The 26,014-nt window shown below is 37.1% G+C and overlaps 1 protein-coding gene across 7 annotated transcripts in view; it reads left to right on the top strand.

Moving 5' to 3' along the window:
* The window catches only part of APP (amyloid beta precursor protein), a 275,159-nt gene that overhangs the window by 107,201 nt on the left and 141,944 nt on the right, over positions 1-26,014 (top strand). For all 7 annotated transcript variants that reach the window (XM_024732020.1, XM_024732018.1, XM_024732017.1 and 4 more), the window contains exons 5-6: positions 3,817-3,929; positions 6,005-6,198. In XM_024732020.1, the coding sequence (XP_024587788.1) occupies positions 3,817-3,929; positions 6,005-6,198 (307 nt within the window). The remainder of the gene's footprint in view (positions 1-3,816; positions 3,930-6,004; positions 6,199-26,014) is intronic.

Genomic DNA, 26,014 nt, shown 5'->3' with positions numbered 1-26,014 from the left:
AGAATTAAAAAGAGAGGAAACATAAACCATGTTAAACTAAACCCGTTTCTGAAAAAGGACTCGTTATATTTTTACTACTTCTCTTTAATTCCTTATTAAAAAAATTTTAACAGATTTTTGTGGTTTAATTACTTTAAAATTTCTGATGTGTAACATTCTAGTATGTTTCATCAGTTTTGAAAGTAATATAAGCAAGGTTGTAAAATGCAGTCTTTGCTGAATTTTATTTTGATGTTAGAGTACAATGAGTTTTCTATTTTGCCATTAGTCCCGAGGGCCTATTAAATAACCAGTATTAGTCCTTTAAAAAAACAATCTCATTTGAGGGACATACATTTCTTGGATTATGTGCAGTATTAGAAACCTAAGAGCATCTTTACACTACGAAATGAAGTGTCATTTTCCAAATTAAAAAAAAATCAAATATCCTTTTATAAATTAATGCTGTACGTGTCCTTTTGATGAACATTAGATTGTACCAGGGTAAATATCTTTCAGTGACTTTGACTTTGCATTAAAATCTACTCCTCAGCAGATTGGCCTAAGGTCAAGTAAAACAAGACACTTTGTTGTCTGGCAGCTATTACCCAGTTTATGCCACAAGAACTATTTCAGGACAAAGTTGGGAGTATCTGATATCTTCTCCTGATTGTCTCATAAACTGATTTAATAGCTTTGGGCCAGACATTGAATCTTTCCCCATAACTACTTGTAAAATAGAAAAACATTGCTTAGTATTTCAGACATTTGTAGATACGGCAGTATGGCTTGACAGACCAGAGCTAATAAATCAGGCAAGCATCTTCAGGCCACTGGTCACTTCTGGCTTCCTGTGGCCTTGAAAATTGGGATGCCTCAGATATAAAGTATTCTTGCTATGGTTGATTGCCTGCCATGAAGAGTCCACTTGGAGAAAGGTAGATTGGTTTTGGATGAGGATTTTTTTTTCCATTCTCCCAACTCATCTGGTTTTAGTTTGGTTTTTTTTGTTTGTTTGTTTTATTTGTTGTTTTGTTTTACAGTATTCTATGTAAAAGCAAAAGAATGTGACATCACTTGCATTATGTCATTTCTTTCCTTAGAGTTTATAGTTTAATGTTTATCTTTGGGGCTAGGTTATAATCTCCTGAAGGTAGGCGGCCTTAGACATGTTTCTGGGAAATGAGATTTATATTATAAGAGATCCATCACACAGCTGTTGTGGAGCTGAGATGCAGTGATGCATATGGAGAACTAGCCACTCCATGGACTCAAGCGTTCCTTTCTCACCAAGTACCAACTGCACACAGCCCTTGGGAGCAACGTGTCTCATTAATTCTTGCATTCTCTGTGACTCACAATACGATGCTGTGGGCACCACCGATTGTTTCAAAGATTTGAGGAATGACAAGATGACGCTGTTTATCCCCTGTGATTTGCTTAGATTTTATCTAAATATTATTTATTAAACTAAATACGTAAATATCATGAGACGTGCATGTTTCAGCTAGAAACAGACTAAAATTTAAGCACCTTTATAGAAAGAGGGTTTTTTTTGTTTTGTTTTGTTTGGGGTTTTTTTTGCTGTACGCGGGCCTCTCACTGTTGTGGCCTCTCCCGTTGCGGAGCACAGGCTCCGGACGCGCAGGCCCAGTGGCCATGGCCCACGGGCCCAGCCGCTCCGCGGCATGTGGGATCTTCCCGGACCGGGGCACAAACCCGTGTCCCCTGCATCGGCAGGCGGACTCTCAACCACTGCGCCACCAGTGAAGCCCAGAAAGAGAGTTTTAAAGAACACTTTTAGGGAATTCCCCAGTGGTCCAGTGGTTAGGGCTCTGCACTTTCACTGCCAAGGGCCCGGGTTCAATCACTGGTCGGGACTAAGATCCCACAAGCCCCTTTTATATAATGGGAGTGAAAAGTTTTTTTCTTCCCCTTCTTAGGACATTTATCTCTTTATGTAGCATTTCAGAAAATTTCATGCAACGGACTATGAAGGTAAAAAAATTGTTCTTGTCTTTCTGATCTGTGGACAACTTGTATTCCTTGCTCATTTGTAGTCGTTGCTTTAAATCTCTTCCCGCATGTCTTGCTTGAAGGATTGCAGTACCTTACTCAGTGGTCTCCCTGCTTTCATGGTCTCTAAACGCTAGTCCATCCTTCACTTGATTAAAGAGTTTACCTGAAAATCAAACTTGAGCACATCATTCTTGTTTAAAATATCCTTTGGCCTATGTTGCGTCCAAAATGGCATCTAAAAGCTTAGACTCTAAAACTGGAGTCCACCATATTTCTCCAGCTTATTTATTTCTGGACATTTTTTCCCACTTACCATGTGTTCCAGCCAGAGTGAACTTCTGTGTCTTCTAAAGATATGCTTTGTCCCTTATTCTTTCTTTGCACAGAAGGTTTTCTTTTGCCATCCTTCCAACCATCCATCCATCCAATATGGTCATGTTTGCCAACACTGGACCATGGATTGGGAATAGGACGTTAAACAAGATAGATACTTCCTTACATCTTGCAACTTCCCATTCATTTCCTACATGTCACACTCCTGCTCATCCATTTAGACTCATCTCTAATGTTATTTCTATTTTGAGGTCTTTCCCAGCACACTCAAGCAGCTATGTTCACTATGTTGGCCCATCACTTTATCTCTATTACAGCGTTTAATTTCTTCATTCATCAAGACTTTTATTGCCTACTGTGTTCAGAATCTATGCTGAAAGCTGGGGATCTGTAGTGAACAAAGCAAATAAAAATTAAGCTCACAGCGCTTCCCTGGTGGTGCAGTGGTCGAGGGTCCGCCTGCCGATGCAGGGGATGCAGGTTTGTGTCCTGGTCCAGGAGGATCCCACATGCCGCAGAGCGGCTGGGCCCGTGAGCCATGGCTGCTGAGCCTGCGCGTCTGGAGCCTGTGCTCCACAACGGGAGAGGCCACAACAGTGAGAGGCCCGCGTACTGCAAAAAAAAAAAAAAAAAAATTAAGCCCACAGCTTATACATTATGTTGTAATTATCCAACTTTCACCCTTATGAAAATGTGAATTCTTATAGGACTTTATGTATCAATAATATCTTTTGTTTGTTTGTTTGTTTTTTGTTTTTGGTGGGGGGGTATGCGGTTGTCCCCTGCATCGGCAGGCGGACCCTCGACCACTGCACCACCAGGGAAGCCCTAGATATTTTTTTAAGAAGTAAAATTTTATGGATCTAGTTGAATTTCTCTGTTTTCCTCTGTGATTCCATACACTTGAAAAGTAACCATTACTTTAATTAAATTTCTTGATGATCAAAAATAAAATAAAATAAAAACACTAAGCATATATTAAAAATAATAATAATACACATATGTATATATATATATAGATTTTGTTTGTTTAGGAAGTAGAAAAATGCTAAATTTTCTATTAGCTTACAAAGAGATTAAAATGTCCAAGAAAGAGGAGTGGACAATCATTTATTTTGATTCTTCCCAGTGATTGCCTAGGCAGTGTCAATCTGTCATTTTTTAATCCTTGTTGCAATTGAATGGCAATTTTTTGTATGATTAATTTGCAGTCAGAGATTCATACTAGTTAAGTTAAAGTTTCACTTAAGACATGTAGGAAGTATTTTAACCATCAAGGTAATGTGACAAGGAACTTGGCTGTTTAAGGAAGCAGGACTCAACATTCTAAACGTACTAGTCTTTCCTGGATTGATTACTTCACCATTCTAAAAGCCGTATAACCTCTCTGAAGTTCTTTCAGCCCATCTTTCCTTGTTACTGTCACTGGGATAAGACCCTTGGGATGCAGACGGGATGACATGAAGCTGTTTTCCTTTCTTGCAGTTGGTGAGTTTGTAAGCGATGCCCTCCTCGTTCCCGACAAGTGCAAATTCTTACACCAGGAGAGGATGGATGTTTGTGAAACCCACCTTCACTGGCACACCGTTGCCAAAGAGGTACCAACCCATTCATTCTTTCTACTTTTAAAGTGAAGACTTCCTAGGAACTATGCACAGTGACATTTTAGAGGGTATTTGGAGGCAACAGCTGTGTTGATAAATATGTTTTTTAAATTAGTATTGTTAAAAATAAAAGACTTCATGAATATTTTAAGAGGATATCTTGAGGCAACAGATGTGTTGATAAATAAGTTATTATTATTTAAAAAACCATCCATGAGTATTTTATATTTAGTTAGATTTGTTATGTCTATGCCATGTTTTATAATTTAGAAACTACAATTTTATACTCCCTATAAACCTTAAAACATACCTTTAAAATTTCTTTTTAATTTATCTCTTGTTTTCTTTTGTCATATACCAAGTTTTCAGGATTTAACCTTTTTCTCTATTATCTGTTTGGGAATACAGTGGTAGAACAATAGCTTGTCCTGTACCAACCTGAAAGCTACAGTTAGAAAGCTCAGTTTCTAAGTTGTGCCACCCAATTTTGTGTTCACCATGCCATGCTACCACCTTCATTGATCCATAGTAGATGAGTCTATGGCACCAATTCTAAGCTTTGCTAACCCCTGCTTTTGGCAAAGCTGATAAGAGACATAAAAAAATTAGCATAAAATGTCACCTTTTTTGAGGGGGGGCCGTGCCACGTGGCTGGTGGGATTTTAGTTCCCCCACCAGGAATCAAACCCGGGCCCTCAGCAGTGGAAGCGCAGAGTCCTAACCACTGGACTGCCAGGGAATTCCCCAAATGTCACTTTTTGATATTACTACCTTCAAAACTGCTTTGTCCCTTTGATATATTATGAGGTTTTTCTAGTAAATTTGTATAGTTTTTTTGTAATGCGATCAGTCTCCTAGAATTAGCCTACTTCATCTAGCTCAGTGGTTCTCAAATGGGGTCAGTTTTACTCCACATCCCTTCCCAGAAACATGAGCCAATGTCTGGAGACATTATTGCCTTAAGGGGTGGTACTACTGGCATTGGTGGCCAGAGACCAGAGCTTCTGCTAAACATTCTTCAGTGAACAGGACAGCTTTTCCTCTCCCCTTGCCCTGAAGAATGATCTGGTCCAAAATGTCAATGACACTGAAGTTGAAAAACCCTGATCTACCTTCATTTAAACATTGCATCATAGCCTTAACACTATTAGGCAGAAAACACCACTTAAGATTCAGCATTAATTTTGCCTTTTTTAAAATAATATGTTTTAATTTGCTGGCAAGTGACCTTGTCTTTACATAAAAATGTTTAAGAGCAGATATTAAGAAAACAAACTAAGTAATTTAAAGCCCAGTACCCATCTGATAATGTCATTTTTCATTTCTTCTTGAGTTTAAAAACTTTTTTTTGTTGTTGCTAAGAAACAAAATGACTAATTCCTATGAGGTCAAAATACACTTGTAAAATTTCATTGTTTACCTATGTGTGTTGAATTATCATCTGTCACCGCTGGATGCTTTCAAAGCTTTATGTTAATTTAAATGTGTGGGAATTTAGCAAATCCCAGGAAAGCAAAAGGATATTGAAGGAGAAATCTCTACTGACTTTAAGTTCTGATTCATAGCAGAGGATAATTTCTTCTCTTCCCAGGATTGTTATTTTGGAAGTGATCCAAGAAAGTTAGAATTTCTAGAATGGGATAGGTCTGAGTGAGAGAGGCTTCCATACATAAGGGAGGTAGAAGTGGGTTGGGGGGATATACATGAAACTATCACTACTTCCTGATATGCTAATGAAGCCAGAAAGCACTGATTCTCTGATAACTATTCACAATGCAGCCTCTTCTACACCTTAGCTCCTAATTAGTTTCTATTCCTATTTTTAAATTAATTTCTATAGTATAACAACATATCCTTATTAAATAAGTAACAAAGTTAAAAATTAAGGGTACCAAAAAAGCCTGTGCTAAAGAAACTCTGTTGTAAATCCCCTCGAAAAGCAAATGATTCTTTCCATTGTGAAATTGGTTCTTGATACACTGGGCCTGTGTGATGTTATGATTGAGATTTTCCTACAGTGAAGCACATCTATTCCAGTACTCTCACCGTTTTCTCCTTACCTTTTGTAGACCTGTAGTGAGAAGAGTACCAACTTGCATGACTATGGCATGCTGCTGCCCTGTGGAATTGACAAGTTCAGAGGGGTGGAGTTTGTTTGTTGCCCACTGGCCGCCGAAAGTGACAATATTGACTCAGCAGATGCAGAGGAGGATGACTCGGATGTCTGGTGGGGTGGAGCAGATACAGACTATGCAGATGGGAGGTAAGGTGGCCTTTATGTTTGGTCTTTTGTAGGTGCCAGAACATCTAGCACATAGTTTTATTTCTTCTATAAATCTATCTATCTTTCTGTTTCTCATTTAAATAATCTCTGCCCACTCCTATCAGATTTTGTTTTTATGGAAAAAAAATCTAACCATGAGGTTCTGTTCTGGTTATGGCCTACCATTTAATTTTAGTATAATTGATCAGCCATCACTGAGTTAATTTTAACTATTTTATTTTACTCTCAAGAGTTGGGATCAAAATTCCACTGATATTATAATAGGTCACTGGTAATACTACAGAGAATTGAGATCTGGGTGAACGACATGGCATTTTGTTTTGGTCTGTAATTTAGAAATTTGCAGGGGGGATTTAGGAATCATTTCATCACTCATTAGCTAAAACTGAATTTTTGTTAAGAAAGGTTTGGTTTTGTTTCTGTTATTGTGGGTTTTTGTTTTTTGTTTTTGTGGGGTTTTTGTGTTTTGTCATCTTTTCCTATATAAATGAACTCAGAGACAAACTTAAACATTTGCTAAAGTTCTTTAACTGGGAGGGACCTTCAAGATGGCAGAGGAGTAAGACGTGGAGATCACCTTCCGTCCCACAAATACATCAGAAATGCATCTCCCTGTGAAACAACTCCTAGAGAACCCCTACTGAATGCTGGCAGAAGACCTCAGACCTCCCAAAAGGCAAGAAACTCCCCACATACCTGGGTAGGGCAAAAGAAAAAAGAAAAAACAGAGACAAAAGAATAGGGACAGGACCTGCAGCTCGGGGAGGGAGCTGTGAAGGAGGAAACGTTTCCACACAGTAGGAAGCCCCTTCACTGGCAGAGACGGGAAGTGGGTGGGGGGGAAGCTTCGGAGCCACGGAGGAGACACAAAAACAGGGGTGCAGGGGCAAAGCAGAGAGATTCCTGCACAGAGGATTGGTGCCAACCAACACTCACCAGCCAGAAATGCTTGTCTGCCCAGGCGCCTGGGCAGGTGGGAGCTGGGAGCTGAGGCTCGAGCTTCGGAGGTCAGATCCCAGGGAGAGGACTGGGGTTGGCTGCGTGAACACAGCCTGAAGAGGGATAGTGCGCCACAGCTAGCTGGGAGGGAGCCCAGGAAAAAGTCTGGAAATGCGTAAGAGGCAAGAGACCATTGTTTTGGGGTGCATGAGGAGAGGGGACTCAGAGCACCGCCTAAACAAGCTCCACAGACGGGTGCGAGCCGCGGCTGTCAGCGTGGACCCCAGAGATGGGCATGAGATGCTAAGGCTGCTGCTACAGCCACCAAGAAGCCTGTGTGCAAGCACAGGTCACTCTCCACACCTCCCTTCCCGGGAGCCCGTGCAGCCCGCCACTGCCAGAGTCCCATGATCCAGGGACAACTTCCCCGGGAGAACACACGGCGTGCCTCGGGCTGGTGCAACATCATGCCAGCCTCTGCCACTGCAGGATCACCCTGCATTGTGTACCCCTCCCTCCCCCCGGCCTGAGTGAGCCAGACCCACTAATCAGCTGCTCCTGTAACCCCACCCTGTCTGGGTGGAGAACAGACGCCCTTAGGTGACCTACACTCAGAGGCAGGGCCAAATCCAAAGCTGAACCCCAGGAGCTGTGTAAACAAAGAAGAGAAAGGGAAATCTCTCCTAGCAGCCTCAGGAGCAGCGGATTAAATCTCCACAATCAACTTGATATACCCTGCATCTATGGAATACCTGAATAGACAACGAATCATCCCAAAACTGAGGCAGTGGACTTTGGGAGCAACTATAAACGGGATTTACTTTCTGCATCTAATTTGTTTCTGGTTTTATGTTTATCTTAGTTTAGTATTTAGAGCTTATTATCATCGGTAGATTTGTCTATTGATTTGGTTGCCCTCTTCCTTTTTATTTTATATATATATATTTTTCTTTTTCTCTTTTTGCAAGCGTGTATGTGTATGCTTTTCTTATGATTTTGTCTGTACAGCTTTGCTTTTACCATTTGTCCTAGGATTCTGTCTGTTCGTTTTCTTTTCTTTTTTTTTTTTTAAGTATAGTTTTTAGCCCTTGTTATCATTGGTGGATTTGTTTCTTAGTTTGGTTGCTCTCTTCTTTCTTACCTGTTTTTTTAATGTTTAATAATTATTTTTTAAGAACTTTATTTACTTTATTTTACTTTTTTCTTTCTTTCTTTATTCTTTTTTCTCCCTTTTCTTCTGAGCCGTGTGACTGACAGGGTCTTGGTGCTCTGGCTGGGTGTCAGGCCTGAGCCTCTAAGGTGGGAGAGGCAAGTTCATGACATTGGTCCACCAGAGACCTACCAGCTGCACATAACTGGCTACACATAATATCAAACAGTGAAACCTCTCTCAGAGATCTCCATCTCAATGCTAACACCCAGCTCCACTCAATGACCAGCAAGCTACAGTGCTCAACATCATATGGCAAACAACTAGCAAGACAGAACACAACCTCACCCAGAGAGAGGCTGCATAAAATCATAATAAGGTCACAGACACCCCAAAACATACCACCGGAAGCCATTCTGCCTGCCAGAAAGACACTATCCAGCCTCATCCACCAGAACACAGGCACCAGTCCCCTCCACCAGAAAAACAACACAACCCAATGAATCAGACTTACACACTGAGGACAGACACCAAAAACAATGTGAACTACGAACCTGTAGCCTGCAAAAAGGAGACCCCGAACACAGTAAGTTAAGCGAAATGAGAAGACTGAGAAATACACAGCAGATGAAGGAGCAAGGTAAAAACCTATAAGACCAAAAAATGAAGAGGAAATAGGCAGCCTACCTGAAAAAGAATTCAGAGTAATGGTAGTAAATATGATCCAAAATCTTGGAAATAGAAAGGAGAAAATACAAGAAACATTTAACAAGGACCTAGAAGAACTAAAGAGTAAACAAACAATCATGAACAACACAATAAATGAAATGAAAAATTCTCTAGAAGCAATCAGTAGCAGGATAACTGAGACAGAAAACAGATAGGTGACCTGGAGATAAAACAGTGGAAATAACTACTGCAGAGCAGAATAAAGAAAAAAGAATGAAAAGAGTTGAGGACACTCTCAGAGACCTCTGGGACAACATTAAATGCACCAACATTCAAATTATAGGTGTCCCAGAAGAAGAAGAGAAAAAGAAAGGGACTGAGAAAATACTTGAAGAGATTATAGTAGAAAACTTCAGGAAGTGCAAAGAGTACCACACAGGATAAATCCCAGGAGAAACACACCAAGACACATATTAATCAAACTATCAAAAATTAAATACAAAGAAAAAATATTAAAAGCAGCAAGGGAAAGGCAACAAATAACATACAAGAGAATCCCCATAAGGTTAGCAGCGGATCTTTCAGCAGAAGCTCTGCAAGCTAGAAGGGAGTGGCAGGACATATTTAAAGTAATGAAAGGGAAAAACCTACAACCAAGATTCCTCTATCCAGCAAGGATCTCATTCAGATTCGACGGAGAAATTAAAACTTTTACAGAGAAGCAAAAGCTAAGAGAATTCAGCACCACCAAGCCTGCTTTACAACGAATGCTAAAGGAACTTCTCTAGGCAGGAAATACAAGAGAAGGAAAAGCCCTATAATAATAAACCCCAAACAATTAAAAACTGGTAATAGGAACATACATAGCGTTAATTACCTTAAATGTAAATGGATTAAATGCTCCAACTAAAAGACATAGACTGGCTGAGTGGATACAAAAACAAGACCCATATATATATACTGTCTAGAAGAGACCCACTTCAGATGTAGGGACACATACAGACTGAAAGTGAGGGGATGGAAAAAGATATTCCATGCAAATGGAAATCAAAAGAAAGCTGGAGTAGCAATTCCCATATTAGACAAAATAGACTTTAAAATAAAGACTATTACAATAGAGAAAGAAGGACACTATATAATAATCAAGGGATCAATCCAAGAAGAAGAAATAACAATTGTAAATATTTATGCACCCAACATAGGAGCACCTCAATACATATGGCAAATGCTAACAGCCATAAAAGGAGAAATCAACAGTAACAATCATAGTAGGGAACTTTAACACCCCACTTTCACCAATGGACATATCATCCAAAATGTAAATAAATAAGGAAACACAGCTTTAAATGATACATTAAACAAGATGGACTTAATTGATATTTATTGGACATTCCATCCAAAAACAACAGAATACACATTCTTCTCAAGGGCTCACGTAACATTCTCCAGGTTAGATCATATCTTGGGTCACAAATCAAGCCTTGGTAAATTTAAGAAATTGAAATCATATCAAGTATCTTTTCCGACCACAGTGCTGTGAGACTAGATGTCAATTACAGGAAAAAATCTGTAAAAACTACAAACACATGGAGGCTAAACAATACACTGCTAAATAACCAAGAGATCACTGAAAAAATCAAAGAGGATATCAAAAAATACCTAAAGACAAATGACAATGAAAACATGATGACCCAAAACCTATGGGGTGCAGCAAAAGCAGTTCTAAGAGGGCAGTTTGTAGCAATACAATCCTATCTCAAGAAACAAGAAAAATCTCCAATAAACAACCTAACCTTATACCTAAAGCAACTGGAGAAAGAAGAAGAAAAAACCCCAAAATTAGCAGAAGGAAAGAAATCATGAAGATCAGCTCAGAAATAAATGAAAAAGAAATGAAGGAAATGATAGCAAAGATCAATAAAACTAAAAGCTGGTTCTTGGAGAAGATAAACAAAATTGATAAACCATTAGCCAGACTCATCAAGAAAAAAAGGGAGAAGACTCAAATCAATAGAATTAGAAATGAAAAAGGAGAAGTAACAATGGAACCTGCAGAAATACAAAGGATCATGCAAGATTACTACAAGCAACTATATGCCAATAAAATGGACAACCTGGGGGAAGTGGACAAATTCTTAGAAAAGCACAACCTTCCGAGACTGAACCAGGAAGAAATAGAACATATAAACAGACCAATCACAAACACTGAAATTGAGACTGTGATTAAAATTCTTCCAACAAACAAAAGCCTAGGACCAGATGGCTTCACAGGCGAATTCTATCAAACATTTAGAGAAGAGCTAACACCTATCCTTCTCAAACTCTTCCAAAACGTAGCAGAGGGAGGAACACTCCTAAACTCATTCTACGAGGCTACCATCACCCTGATACCAAAACCAGACAAAGATGTCACAAAAAAAGAAAACTACAGGCCAATATCTGTGATGAACATAGATGTAAAATTCCTCAACAAAATACTAGCAAATAGAATCCAAACGCACATTAAAAGGATCATACACCATGATCAAGTGGGGTTTATCCCGGGAATGCAAGAATTCTTCAATATACATAAATCAATCAATGTGATAAACCATATTAACTAACTGAAAGAGAAAAACCATATGATCATCTCAATAGCTTCAGAAAAAGCTTTTGACAAAATTTGAACACCCATTTATGATAAAAACCCTCCAGAACGTATGCATAGAGGGAACTTACCTCAATATAATAAAGGCTATATATGACAAACCCACAGCCAACATCCTTCTCAATGGTGAGAAACTGAAACCATTTGCACTAAGATCAAGAACAAGACACGGTTGCCCACTCTCACCACTATCATTCAACATGGTTTTGGAATTTTTAACCACAGCAATCAGGGAAGAAAAAGAAATAAGAGAAATCCAAATCGGAAAAGAAGTAAAACTGTCCCTCTTTGCAGATGACATGATACTATACATAGAGAATCCTAAACATGCTACCAGAAAACTACTAGAGCTAATCAATGAATTTGGTAGAATAGCAGGATACAAAATTAATGCACAGAAATCTGTTGCATTTCTATACACTAATGATGAGAAATCTGAAAGAGAAATTAAGGAAACACTCCCATATACCATTGCAACAAAAAGGATAAAATACATAGGAATAAACCTACCTAAGAAGACAAAAGACTTGTATGCAGAAAACTACAAGACACTTATGAAAGAAATTAAAGATGATACAAACAGATGGAGAGATATACCATGTTTTTGGATTGGAAGAATCAACATTGTGAAAATGACTCTACTACCCAAAGCAATCTACTGATTCAGTGCAAGCCCTATCAAACTACCAATGGCATTTTTCAGAGAACTAGAACAAAAAATTTCAAAATTTGTATGGAAACACAAATGACCCCCAGTAGCCAAAGCAATCTTGAGAAAGAAAAATGGATCTGGAGGAATCAGGCTCCCTGACTTCAAACTCTACTACAAAGCTACAGTAATCAAGACAGTATGGTACTGGCACAAAAACAGAAATATAGATCAATGGACCAGGATAGAAAGCCTAGAGATTAACGCACGCACATATGGTCACCTTATTTTTGATAAAGGAGGCAAGAATATACAATGGAGAAAAGACAGCCTCTTCAATAAATCATGCTGGGAAAACTGGACAGCTACGTGTTAAACAATGAAAGTAGAACACTCCCTAACACCATACACAAAAATAAACTCAAAATGGATGAAAGACCTAAATGTAAGGCCAGACACTATAAAACTCCTAGAGGAAAATATGGGCAGAACACTGTATGACATAAATCACAGCAAGATCCTTTTTGACCCACCTCCTAGAGAAATGGAAATAAAAACAAAAATAAACAAATGGGACCTAATGAAACTTAAAAGGTTTTGCACAGCAAAGTAAACCATAAATAGGATCAAAAGACAACCCTCAGAATGGGAGAAAATATTTGCAAATGAAAGCAACTGACAAAGGATTAATCTCCACAATTTACAAACAGCTCATGCAGCTCAATACCAAACAAACAAACAACCCAATCCAAAAATGGGCAGGAGACCTAAATAGACATTTCTTCAAAGGAGATATACAGATTGCCAACAAACACGTGAAAGGATGCTCAACATCACTAATCATTACAGAAATACAAATCAAAACTACAATGAGGTATCACCTCACACTGGTCAGAATGGCCAACATCAAAATATCTACAAACAGTAAGTGCTGGAGAGGGTGTGGAGAAAAGGGGACCCTCTTGCACTGTTGGTGGGAATGTAAACTGATACAGTCACTATGGAGAACAGTATGGAGGTTCCTTAAAAACTAGAAATAGAATTACCATACAACCCAGGAAACCCACTACTGGGTATATACCCTGAGAAAACCATAATTCAGAACGTCATGTACCACAGCGTTCATTTCAGCTCTATTTACAATAGCCAGGACATGGAAGCAACCTAAGTGTCCATCGACAGATGAATCGATAAAGAAGATGTGGCACATGTATACAATGGAATTTTACTCAGCCATAAAAAGAAACTAAATTGAGTTATTTGTAGTGAGGTGGATGGACCTAGAATCTGTCATACAGAGTGAAGTAAGTCAGAAAGAGAAAAACAAATACCATATGCTCACACAAATATATATGGACTCTTAAAAAAAAAATGGTTCTGAAGAACCTAGGGACAGGACAGGAATAAAGACGCAGATGTAGAGAATTCACTTGAGGAGACGGGGAGGGGGAAAGTTCATCTGGGATGAAGTGATAGAGTGGCATGGACATATATACACAATCAAATATAAAATAGATAGCTAGTGGGAAGCAGCCGCATAGCACAGGTGCTTTGTGTCCACCTAGAGGGGTGGGATACGAGGGTTGGGAGGTAGACACAAGAGAGAGGAGATATGGGGATATATGTATGTATATAGCTGATTCACTTTGTTAAAAAGCAGAAACTATCGCACCATTGTAAAGCAATTATTTTCCATTAAAGATGTTTTAAAAAAATGTTCTTTGTCTGGTTTTGTGATTTTTAAGAAATATATTTTCATATTTTTTTCTTTGGAATCTTAATTCCATAACTTATAGACTCTTTTTTTAATTAAAGGCAAACATTTATAGTCAGATCATAAAATTATAAAATCAGCAACTTTTGGTTAGAAAGGCCATCTGGTTCAGCCATCAGTTTCATCCTATCTCATCCCCCAAAGGTGATGATGACATATCACTTCACTTTTTCCTTCAGTATTTTCTCAGATGTTCCCTAGTGTTACAGATTTCCAAATAAAACATTAAATATGAACTTAAGACTTATAATAATAAATATAAAGTTTTCTGATTTTTATATAGTCAGGCACAGATTTTTTAATAACATTTTGTAGAATTTTAAAAATAATTTTACAGAAGTACAATCTATTTTACAAATATATAAGAATCTATGTACACTGAGGTACCCTAGTTTTCATTTCTTATCAGTTAATAATAGAGGCTTCTCTGGTGACTCTTGCCCAGTTTTATCATGACTCTCTTGTTTGTTAAGCTCTTTTGTGTTTCCTCTTTACACGGTTTAGAAAAATAGAGTTTAATGTAGCAAGCATAAAGCTAAACAAATTCTAAAGATCGGGAGAAAGAAATAAGGCATAAGTTAACTGTATGCTTACAATATTTCTTTATGTTTCTAAGAGATGAAGTTAAATAGTATAAATTCTTCTTCTCCCGTGGCAGGAAACATCAGTGAGAGTAGGACTGGCCAGTGGGAAATCTTCTGAGCATTGCATTCTGGTCCATGGCTGGTCCCCTCACCTGTGTTCCATGTGCCAGGTGTAGAAATGTCCATTGGTTTGGGTTTAATTGCCAATTTGTCTAAAAGTTGGAGTTGCTTACTTATTATTTTTATAGCTTTTTCCTATTATTCCTCAGTCATATCTGGATTTGAAAGTTTAAGGGTGACTTATTGAAATGATTCTTGTCTTGTCACCAGGGGTCTTACTATATGATGCCAATGCAATCAGTATTAAAAAGGAAATTTGAGGTTGTTCAGCCATTTTCTTTATTCCGGTCTGTTGGATACTTGATCACTTGTTACTGAATTGACTCCGTACTTAGTAAAGAACCCAAATAATGGTGAGTAAACCAAGAAAGCTCCATGACTGCTGTTAAAATCATATGGAGCTAGCCTTGTACTTGTAACCCTGTATCAAGGTTAGTGACCCGCCATTCATGATGATTTATATATAAGGGACTTTTATAATTAAAAATGGGTGTTTGTGCTTTACCTGAGAGTGACAGACTTTTGTCAGGCCCTCCTCCACAATTAACATATCTTTTGTCTTTTAAAACCTACTTTTTATTGGGAATAGATTTCCATGTGTTTTGATCTTTTCCTCCTACACTCCTTCCAACTTACTGACCTAATTGAAAGCATTACTAACATCATATCTTATGAAATAGTTCTCAATGGCCCTTTCTTTTCCTACACCCCGTCTCACCATTCCTGGTAAGAGACCCACAGGGCTTCCCATTCTGGCCTCAAGTCCCTCATTTATTTATTGCCATCAGTCAGTAACTGTACCTTCTTTTATACCCATCTCTCTGGTTATGCGACTACTATATGCCTTCTTTGTTACAATCACCAAACTGTAGGGCACTAGTATACTGTTCTTTAACACTTTTTTTCCTTTTAATTTATTGCATTACCTATTATTCGGGCAACTACACAATTTGTTGTTCAAACCAAATTTGACACTAGGACCACAGTCTTAACTAAAGGACTTAGACAAAACCAGGTCATATGGTCACCTTGCCTATTTCTGTTTTCAGTTATATCACTGTTCAAATTGACATTCAGTTGAAATGTAGCTGGCTTTTCCTAGTCACCTTCATTTATGTGCCATCTCTGCTGTCTGCAACACAGTCATCCCTTGAACTCTGTCATCACTAAGAAATGCTGCACCTACAGGGTTTCCAGATTTGACAGTACTCTCTAAATATGATCTTCTGATCTTAGACCGACAACACTAATTATGTCCTACTGATTTCACCCTTCCCTCATAATAATCACCTCCCCAATTCAGACTTTTAGTCCATTATCCTCTTTCTTTTTTTGGTTCTTTCTGACCAGGATGGACCCAATGGATAACCGTTTTTACATATTCATTTGAATATCCTGGACTTATTGATACCCTTCACATTTTCTGAAGATATTTTCATCAGTCCTCCATATTTGGGAAAAATTAATTTCTCCCTTTAACTGCTTCTTAGTTTTCTAAGGTTGATGTATCATGTCATATAACCCCACCAGTTAATTCCATTTCTTATTCATGCTGTAACATCAGCTGGGATCTTAATGTTACTAGATACACCGAATTATCACTATTTGATGACCTATCACCTTCCACATAGCAATTGATCCAAGCCAACTCCATTCTCCTTGGTTCTTAGCATCACTCTCCTTCATGCTCCTCAAATGACCCCTTCTCAGTCATCGGTCATCCATTGTGAATTTCTGCATCGTGGTACCTGCGATTGGGTAGGTGCTTGGTTCATGTTTGTTGAATAAATTAATGAATTTTCTCCTCTACCTCAACATCTCTTTCTACCTTCCTCCATCTCTTGGTTCCCCATCGTCCCTTTTATGATTATGTTACATCTACATACTTGATCAGCTCCACTTCCTGTCTTGGATTTTTAAAAATTTATTCAAGATTATTTTTTAGAATAATTTTAGGTTTACAGCAAAATTGAACAGAAGGTACAGAGATTTCCTGTATACCCCCTGCCCCCACACGTGCATAGCTTCCCCCATCATCAATTTTGCCACCAGAGTGGTACATGTGTTAACAATCAGTGAACCTGCATTGACCCATCATTATCACCCAAAGTCCATAGTTCACTTTAGGGTTGACTTCTGATATTGTACAAATGGGTTTGGACAAATGTGTGATGACATGCATCTATCATTTTAAGTGTCATACAGAGTATTTTCACTAAAAATCCTCTGTGTTCCACCTATTCATTTCTCCCAACCTCCCAAACCCTGACAACCACTGATTTTTTTTATTGTCGTCATAGTTTAACCTTTTCTGGAATATCATATAGTTGAAATTGTACAGTGTGTAGCCCTTTCTTGTTGTGTTCTTCCACTTACTAATAAGCATTTAAGGTTCCCCCATGTCTTTTCATGGATTGATAGCTCATTTCTTTTTAGTGAGGAGTAATATTCCATTGTCTGGATCTACACAGTTTATTTATCCATTCACCTACTGAAGGACACCTCTGTTGCTTCCAAGTTTTGGCAATTATGAATAAACACCTGTGTGCAGTTTTTTGTGTGACTCTAAGTTTTCAACTCCTTTGGGTAAATATTAAGGAGCTCAGTTGCTGGATCACATGGTAAGAGTCTGTTTAGTTTTATAAGAAACCAACAAACTGTCTAACAAGTGGCTGTACCATTCTACCTTCCCACCAGCAATGAATGAGAGCTTCTGTTGCTCCACACCCTTGCCAGCATTTGGTGTCATCCGTGTGCTGGATTTTGGCCATTCTAATAGGTGTGTAGTGGTATCTCATTGTTTTAATTTGCATTTCCCTGGTGATATATGATGTGGAGTATCTTTTCATATGTTTATTTGCCATCCACATAGCCATTCTTTTATTTTCAGTCTCCCTTGTCATTTGCTCCTTCACCTCTACCTGCAACCGTGCTGTTTTCCTGAACTGCCACTTCCTGAGTTCAGACCATCATTTACCTCCTACTAGACTAACTTCGCTGATCACTCCTTACTACATCAATGCCTTATTTTCTTCTGTTACCCTTGTACTTTCTTGTGTTCTTATAGGACCTTAACTTCTATTCCCATCCCTTGGAATTCATTCTTCTTGCCCCACAAGCCTTTGTTTACTCTTTTCCCAGGAATACTCCACGCCTTAGTAATGTTTCTATTCTGCATTTTCAATCCTATTTACACTTGCTGGGAAACAGTGATGGTTCCTGATGTCTATAGAAAAGTGTAAATTCCCCAGAAGGGCATTTAGTACTCTTATTACTTGGCTCCAGCCTGCATTTTAGCCTTACACTAAAATGTGGGGGTTTCATTTGCCTTAAATGAAACCCCCAAACCCTTGGCCATTTCTTTCTCTGAGCTTTTGTTTTCACTTCTCTGCCCCTTTTGGAAATGTATTTCTTTTTTGTCAAATGGTGTTAACGTACCGCAAAGACATTTGTCAATTCTAAGTTGCTACATCTTATCAGGACGTGTAAAATCCTATGTATTCTTTTTTAATAGGCAGTGTATTAGAGTTACTGCTAGATAACTTTGACTTTTTTTTTTTTTGGCTGCGTTGGATCTTCGTTGCTGCCTGCGGCCTTTCTCTAGTTGTGGCGAGCGGGGGCTACTCGTCATTACGGTGCGTGAGCTTCTCATTGCAGTGGCTTCTCTTGTTGTGGAGCACAGGCTCTAGGCACTCGGGCTCAGTAGTTGTGGCTCGTGGGCTCTAGAGTGCAGGCTCAGTAGTTGTGGTTCACGGGCTTAGTTGCTCCGCTGCATGTGGGATCTTCCCGGACCAGGGCTTGAACCCATGTCCACTGTGCCACCAGGGAAGCCCAAATCCTATTTATTTTTTAATTCTCCCCCCAAAAGATACCTCCTTTACAAGTCTTCTCTGACTTCCCCTTGAAATACTCTTTCTTCTCCTACCCTTGCTCATCCTTTGTATTCTTTTATTTATACTGCGATTTCTCTTCCAATTAATTGTCATCATTTCTCCTTTTATCTGCTAGGATTCAAGCTGCAAATTATGTACAGATATATTTTGCACATTGGTCTTTAAGAAATATTAGCCAAATTGAATTGCTTATTTAAAAAAAATTTTTCATAGCTTTTGGTAATGATTTTGTGGTCCATAAATGGGTGTTACAGAATCTCTTGTGTTTTAGCTCAGATCTATTCCATAGAAATATAATATGAGCCACATAATGTACTTCTTACACTTTCTAATAGCCACTGTCAAAATAGTAAAAAGAAACTTGTGAATTAATTTTAATAACATTTCATTTAATCCAATATATTCAAAATATTATTTCAACATGTAACCAGTATGAAATAGTTATCTATGAGATACTTCACAGTCTTTTTCATTTGTTTCTTTTATACAAGGTCCTCAAAGTTAGCACTTATTTTATACCTACAGACCATCTCATTGTCATTTGTCACATTTCATGTGCCCAGTAGTCACATGTAGCTAGTGGTGTTGGTCATTTGGTCATTGTAGCTCTAGATACTTAAAATTTCTAATCACTCTTTATTTTCCATTCAGATGAAAGGTTTATACACCCAGTAATACATTCTAAGGTTGAACTAGGAATTTTTATTTTTTTTGTAACTTGATTTTTTTAAGATTCAAAGACATACAGAGGGCCAACAGGCACATGAAAAGATACTCAACATTGATAATTATCAGAGAAATGCAAATCAAAACTACAATAACGTATCACCTCACACCAGTCAGAATGGCCATCATTAAAAAGTCTACAAATAATAAATGCTGGAGAGAGTGTGGATAAAAGGAAACCCTCCTACACTGTTGGTTGGAATGTAAACTGGTGCAGCCACTCTGGAAAACAGTATGGAGGTTCCTTTAAAAACTAAAACTAAAACTACCATACGATCCAGCAGTCCCACTCCTGGGTATATATCCAGAGAAAACTCTAATTTGAAAAGATACATGCACCCCAGTGTTCACTGAAGCACTATTTCCAATAGCCAAGACATGGGAGCAACCTAAATGTCCCTCAACAGATGACTGGATAAAGAAGATGTGGTGTGTGTGTGTGTGTGTGTGTGTGTGTGTGTGTGTGTGTGTGTGTATATCCACATATATATATATGTGGATATATATATATACATAAATATATACACACAATAGAATTTTACTCAGTTATAAAAAAAGAATGAAATAATGCCAGTTGCAGCAAAATGGGTGGGCCCAGAGATTATCATACTTAGTGGAGTAAGTTAGATATAGAATGATGGATATCATATGATATCACTTACATGTGGAATCTAAATTATGTTACAAATAAACTTATTTACAAAACAGAAACAGACTCACAGACATAGAAAACAAACTTACGATTACCAAAGGGGAAAGGGGAGAGAGGGATAATTTGGGATTAGCAAATACAAATAACTGTGTATAAAATATCAATAGATAAACAACAAGGTCCTACTGTATAGCATAGGGAATGATATTCAATATCTTGTAATAATAGAAAAGAATATGAAAAATAATATACATATGTATAGCAATCACTTTGCTGTACACTAGAAACTAACACAACATTGTAAATCAACTATATTTCAGTTTTCAAAATAAAATTAAAAAAAAACAGAAAGACAAATTAGAACTGGAAAAAAAAAGTAAACGAATTGTTTTGAACTTAATGTAATTAGGATATCAGGTCACTTGCATCACTTCATTTTGGAACGTGTTTTTCTGTTAGCCTTGCAGGCATGTATGCCTTCTTTCTCATCTGGCAAAGCAGAGCGAGAGAGGTATTGCATCACTGACCCACACACAAGCTGGGCTCCTGTCGCTGGTGGCTGCCTGGTTCCAGGAACAAGCCTGTCTTGTGACACTGGAAATGTAGAATCAGAGTAAGAATTTATTTAACACATCCTGCTTGAGAGGTCCTTAGGGGACACCATATGACACTTCTTGAAGAGGGGAAAAGAAAGGGGAACTCTGCTCCTCTAAAATGAAATTTGATCCACAGCTTAATGCACTTTGTTGATTGGTAGGTAATGAGATTGCCTTTGGAAGGAGATGAGTGTTTTCCTATTGGTAATGAGGCATTTAGAGAAACATTCTTTATAGGCTGAGCTCTGTTTTATGACCTCATTGAAGAAGAGGTAAGTCTTTTAAAAGATTGAGTAGAAACAAATCAGTCACTGTTCCCAAAATTTATTTGTAAATAACTCAGTATTTATTTCTCCGGTATTGTAGTGATTAAGTTCTCAGGCCACCTCAAAATACCTAGTTAAGTGATCAGTAATGCAGCTTACTTATGTTAATAGTATACAGATTCCAGCCACCTTGGGTAAGAATTTTTCCATGGGAAAATTCATTGGAAAACTAACGTGTAAAGACCAATCACATATCCAGTCTAAACTTGGGAGTGAGGGCCTGGAGGGTGAGTTCTTCCCCACCTGGAACTGCAAAATCTGACTGAAACCACATAATCCACAGAGGATGATGAATTTGTAGCACAAATGACTTAAAGGAAGACCCTCTAATTCTTTTATAACAACACATTGCCTCTAGGGAGTATGTCCTTACATTTTTTTCAAAACAGAATCTCTTAAGGATACAGTTTCTTGTTTTTAGAGTTGCAGGCATTAGTGAGAATGTGCTCACAGGCAACCTGATATATCTTCCTGGATAATTAGATGATATATTTTTCTTTTTAATTAAAATAAAAGTCATTAAGATAGATCCAGATGAGTGATTGCTTGTGACCACATCTCACCATGCGCTTCTTTAAAGGCTGTATTTTGTAGCTCAGGAGAGTTTTCTTTAGTTGATGAAGGTTTCCTCAGTAGTGTGTGTGCATGTGTGTGTACATGCATGTGTGTGCACATGGGAACATGTAATACCTTGTGATGCTCACTGAGCCCAGTCAGCTGAATCAGTTCTGGCGATTGCCTTGCCCTGCACTATACTTGAAAAGCCAGTCCACTATCACTGACTCTCTGGGTACAGTGGGCCCTTTTTATTATTATAGTTTTTATATTTTTAAATTACTTTACAGATGATTTACAAAAACAAGAATAAAGGGATGGTAAGAAATAACTTCATTTAGAAATTTTAATAAGAATTAATATAGTAAATATCTTAATTTAAATTAAAATTTAAATACAGTTAAGCCAGGGACTTCCCTGGCAGTCCAGTGGTTAAGACTTCACCTTCCAATGCAGAGGGTGCGGGTTCAATCCCTGGTCAGGGAGCTAAGATCCCACATGCCCCGCGGCCAAAAAACCAAAACATAAAACAGAAGCAATATTGTAACAAATTCAATAAAGACTTTAAAAATGGTCCACATCAAAATAAATTAATAAATAAATACAGTTAAGCCAGATTTTTATTTCATCTTTTCCTAGTTTTGAAGGTAAGGATTTCTGAAACGGGCAGTATCCTTTGAATAAAACTAGCAGCTAATCATCTGCCATGCATGATCCCGAACTGTAACCACCTTACAAATACTGATTCCAGGTTCAAATACATCTCTGTTCAGTTCTAGCCTCGTACTTCTTGGTCATTTTCTTGCACTTGCATTTTCCCTTGATAATTGTAAAAAAAAAAAAAATCAATACTTCAAAAACTTTAAGAGCTCATAATTTTATTGAAGAGAAAACAACTATCTTCTGTCCATAATTGCAAAATATTTTCAAGTTTGGATTTATAAACACCCATGAGAATCATTAATCCAGTCCTTTTTTAATTCATTTTACATTTGTTCTTTACTTCTCATTGCTTTTTAGATACTCCTGCATTTGGTATTTGTCTACTTATAAAGTATATCAAAAATATTCTGTTTCACAAACATCATAAAATTTGTTGCATATACATCGCAAAGGAGGAAAGAATACTGTCACACATGTTTTTAGCAATTTTAGCAATAGTTTCTGCTTTTGTTGCAAAATACTGAATGATGTCATCCAATGACTAACTGGATGAGAATACCATATTTTCTTTTTGTTCTTAAAAATGCATTTCTCACTTTGCAGTTCTTGAGCTTGAGAAAATTCATCTAGGACATCATCATCTGAAGACTCACGGTCTGAGGTTTTGCTTATGTGATCAATTTTAGTCATCTTCTGATTTGTTTAATAATTGTGAAATATCTCCTGTCAATTTTCTCGTATTTGCCAATGTGGAAAATGAAAATTTTTTATTTTCACTTGTATTCAGGGAATGTCTCTAGATTTATTTTATTCCTTCTTGAAAGATGATGCAGTATTTGGGGAACACAGTAATAAAACTGTGACAATTCCCCTCTTGCATCATCCTTCTAGGCAATTCCTTCATTCTTTTATTTTCATGTTATCTGGTCTTCCTTAACACAGTGGGAAATAATTAGTGAGTAATGATGAAATAATTCTTGGGATGATAAAAATAAGAAAATTGCAGAAAAAAAAGTCTTAAGCATTAAAAAAAATTCCAGTTGAGTGATATGGTAATTACAAGATAGAATGAGTTTTATTCCATTTGAAAAAAATATTTTAAGAAAAAAATATTTTAAGAAAGTGTAAAAATTAGAATTATTGACCCTTAGAAGTAGATACAACTGCTCAAAATGAAACTTAAAATGTAAAATTGTGTCCAGTGGACCCTGGTGGTATTCCAAGGGTCATCAGGAGTTTACATTTATTATGAGACCTGTGTGACTTTATTAAACACTTGACCTAATTTTCTACAAGCTAGATACTCAACAAATATTTGAGTTGAATTGAATTGGCATTCAGGTTAAATGGATACACAGGCATAATTGGTATCTCAAGGTTAAGGTAATGGGGCTTTAAAACAAAAGCTACCAAGGAATATCATTGCAGACATGCAAGAATTAAGTGAAATTGCATCAGGAGTCTCTAAAGCTAGAAATATTGGGGAAAAAAATACTAGGGCCTTTAGGAACATTTATTACAACCGCTTAGCACCCTTACTGTAGTTACTAATAGAATATCTTTCCATTGCTTCAAAAAGTAAAATAAAATAGAATAAAATGAAATGAAATTGGAGTTGTAAGATTCATCTTTATTTGAACTTTTGGATAAAAGTCCATTCTTAAAGTGGCTTTCTTATTTGAATGAGCAAGCATTTTTTGTTCCTTAGTGTCAAATTGGAGCTCTTTATTAAAAACATCAGTAGGCAAAAATTTCAGGAAGTACAAATTATAGTCATGAGACCATCTCACCTCCCTTAGCCGTTGGCAAGCATCGTGTGATTTTAAAAATGAGTAAACAAACATTGGTTTACAGCAATGGTTGTCAACTGGGGGCGATTTTGATGCCCAAGCAACCTTTGGAAATACCTGCGGACATTTTTAATTGTCTCAATTAGGGGGGTGGATGTTCCTGGCATTTGGTGGGTAGAGACCAGGGATACTGCTCAGCATCCGAAATACACAGGACAGCCCCACAGCAAAGAAATGTTCTTAGAGCTGAGGTTGAGAAACTGGTTTAGAGGTTTCTTTAGTACGGGAAAGCTAGGGATATTATTCTTTTAAAAAACAAAAAAGCACAACTTCCATTCCAAGCTTTTGCCTCACCCTGATCTCCTATGGACAGAAAAGCAAACACCCCAGGAGTCTGCCTCTTGAATGCAGCTTTTGTGCACATGGGCATGTTTGAGGTCAAAATAAACCTTTCAGACATAACTGCATCCAGAGCTTAAAATGTGCTCAAATACAGTGGATGATTAAGTCTTCTTATTTGCACTCAGTTACTTCATTAATTCTAATCATTATGTCAATTATTTTTTTCCTTTTATTAGTGTCACTACTGTCCATTTTGACTACACTAATATCAGCATACTTTCTGGGACAAAATGATCATATTTTGAAATATTTGATGTATTTAGAGTCCTGAGAAACTAACTCCACTTAAAATATTTTCCCTTACATCTAATTAGAAAAATGTTTAAAGTATGATAATTTTTCAAAAGTAGTTGGGTCAAGGAAAATCACCTATAATTTGACTTTATTGTAAGTTTTATGTTTCTATTTGTTCTTGTTTTTATTTAGTTCTGTTTGAAATAGAAACTTTTCATTTTTAAAATAATATTTTTAAATATTTTAAAATACATTTATAATTTTCATATTTATACCCTTTAATTATGTATATTCCTTCAGAATTTATTCATCCATATCTTTATTGTCAGACATTTTTTGCTTCCTTTTTTTATGTTATAGAAGCCAAGCTTTTGAATTCCTTAATGCGTCTAGATTTTCCTCCCGTATTATATAATATTATAATTGCTTTAAAGTACTTTTCCAAAAATAGGACAACTGGGTTAAAAGATATGAATGTTTTGACAGGACTTAAAGTTTATCTAAATGTTTATGCCCATTTACAGTGAGATATGGACAGCAGGTGGATTTATTTTGTCATTGCATACTTACCAGTACTGGATTTTTACTGTTAATAATAACATGTTCCTTCCACATACTGTCAAGTTTTCAGGCTTTTCTAGACTATGAGTGTCATGATGGCATGGACTAAATTTTATTGCCTTCTTATATCCTTGTCTGTGGGCAAGTAATAATAATCGTAATAGATATTATATAATCTTGCTATGTGCAAACCAGTGTTCTGAACACCTAGCATATATTAACCTGTCTAATGTTCACCGCTTTTTAATATCTATTAGTTTCTTGTAGAATGATTTAATGAACATTATTTGAGCTTTTCCAAAACTAGGAATAGATTTGTGCTGATTTATCTATTCTTGAGGATTTACATTTTTTTTTCTTCTGCCAAATAAATATTACAGATATTTCAGGTGTAAAATTCAACAGAACCCTTCTGTTGATTCTCATTCCATTAATTCCACATTAAAGAAATATCATTAATAATCTGCACTTTTGTCATTCAACTAAATTTCTTGCATTCTACCTTGAGCACATATAAATTATAATTTTAAGAATGATTAGTTTATTCACTTTTGATTTAAAAAGTTTCAGACTAATAAATAATTTTGATTGAATAATTCATACTTGAGAGAAGTTAAAAATGTTTGATGTTTACTGATAGTATAGTGTACGTTGGTTCCATGTTTAATCTGCGCTAGTTTTGAGCCTTCCATGGGGGAAGCGGGGGCTGGGAGTATGTATAGTCTCAAGCTTTAGATTAGTTTAATATTTACGATGGGAAATGTGAAAAATATATATATACGTTGTGTCACACGCCTAGAAAAAGGCCAGAACCTTCAGAGGGTTAACTTAGGGTACCTAAAATAAGCGAGCTATTTCTCTTCAA

This window comes from Neophocaena asiaeorientalis, unplaced genomic scaffold (assembly GCF_003031525.2).
Source record: "Neophocaena asiaeorientalis asiaeorientalis breed wild unplaced genomic scaffold, Neophocaena_asiaeorientalis_V1.1 scaffold55, whole genome shotgun sequence".
In the NCBI taxonomy this organism is placed as follows: domain Eukaryota; kingdom Metazoa; phylum Chordata; class Mammalia; order Artiodactyla; family Phocoenidae; genus Neophocaena; species Neophocaena asiaeorientalis.
Note: the sequence above shows the minus strand (reverse complement) of the source record. Positions and strands in the feature narration are given on the sequence as shown.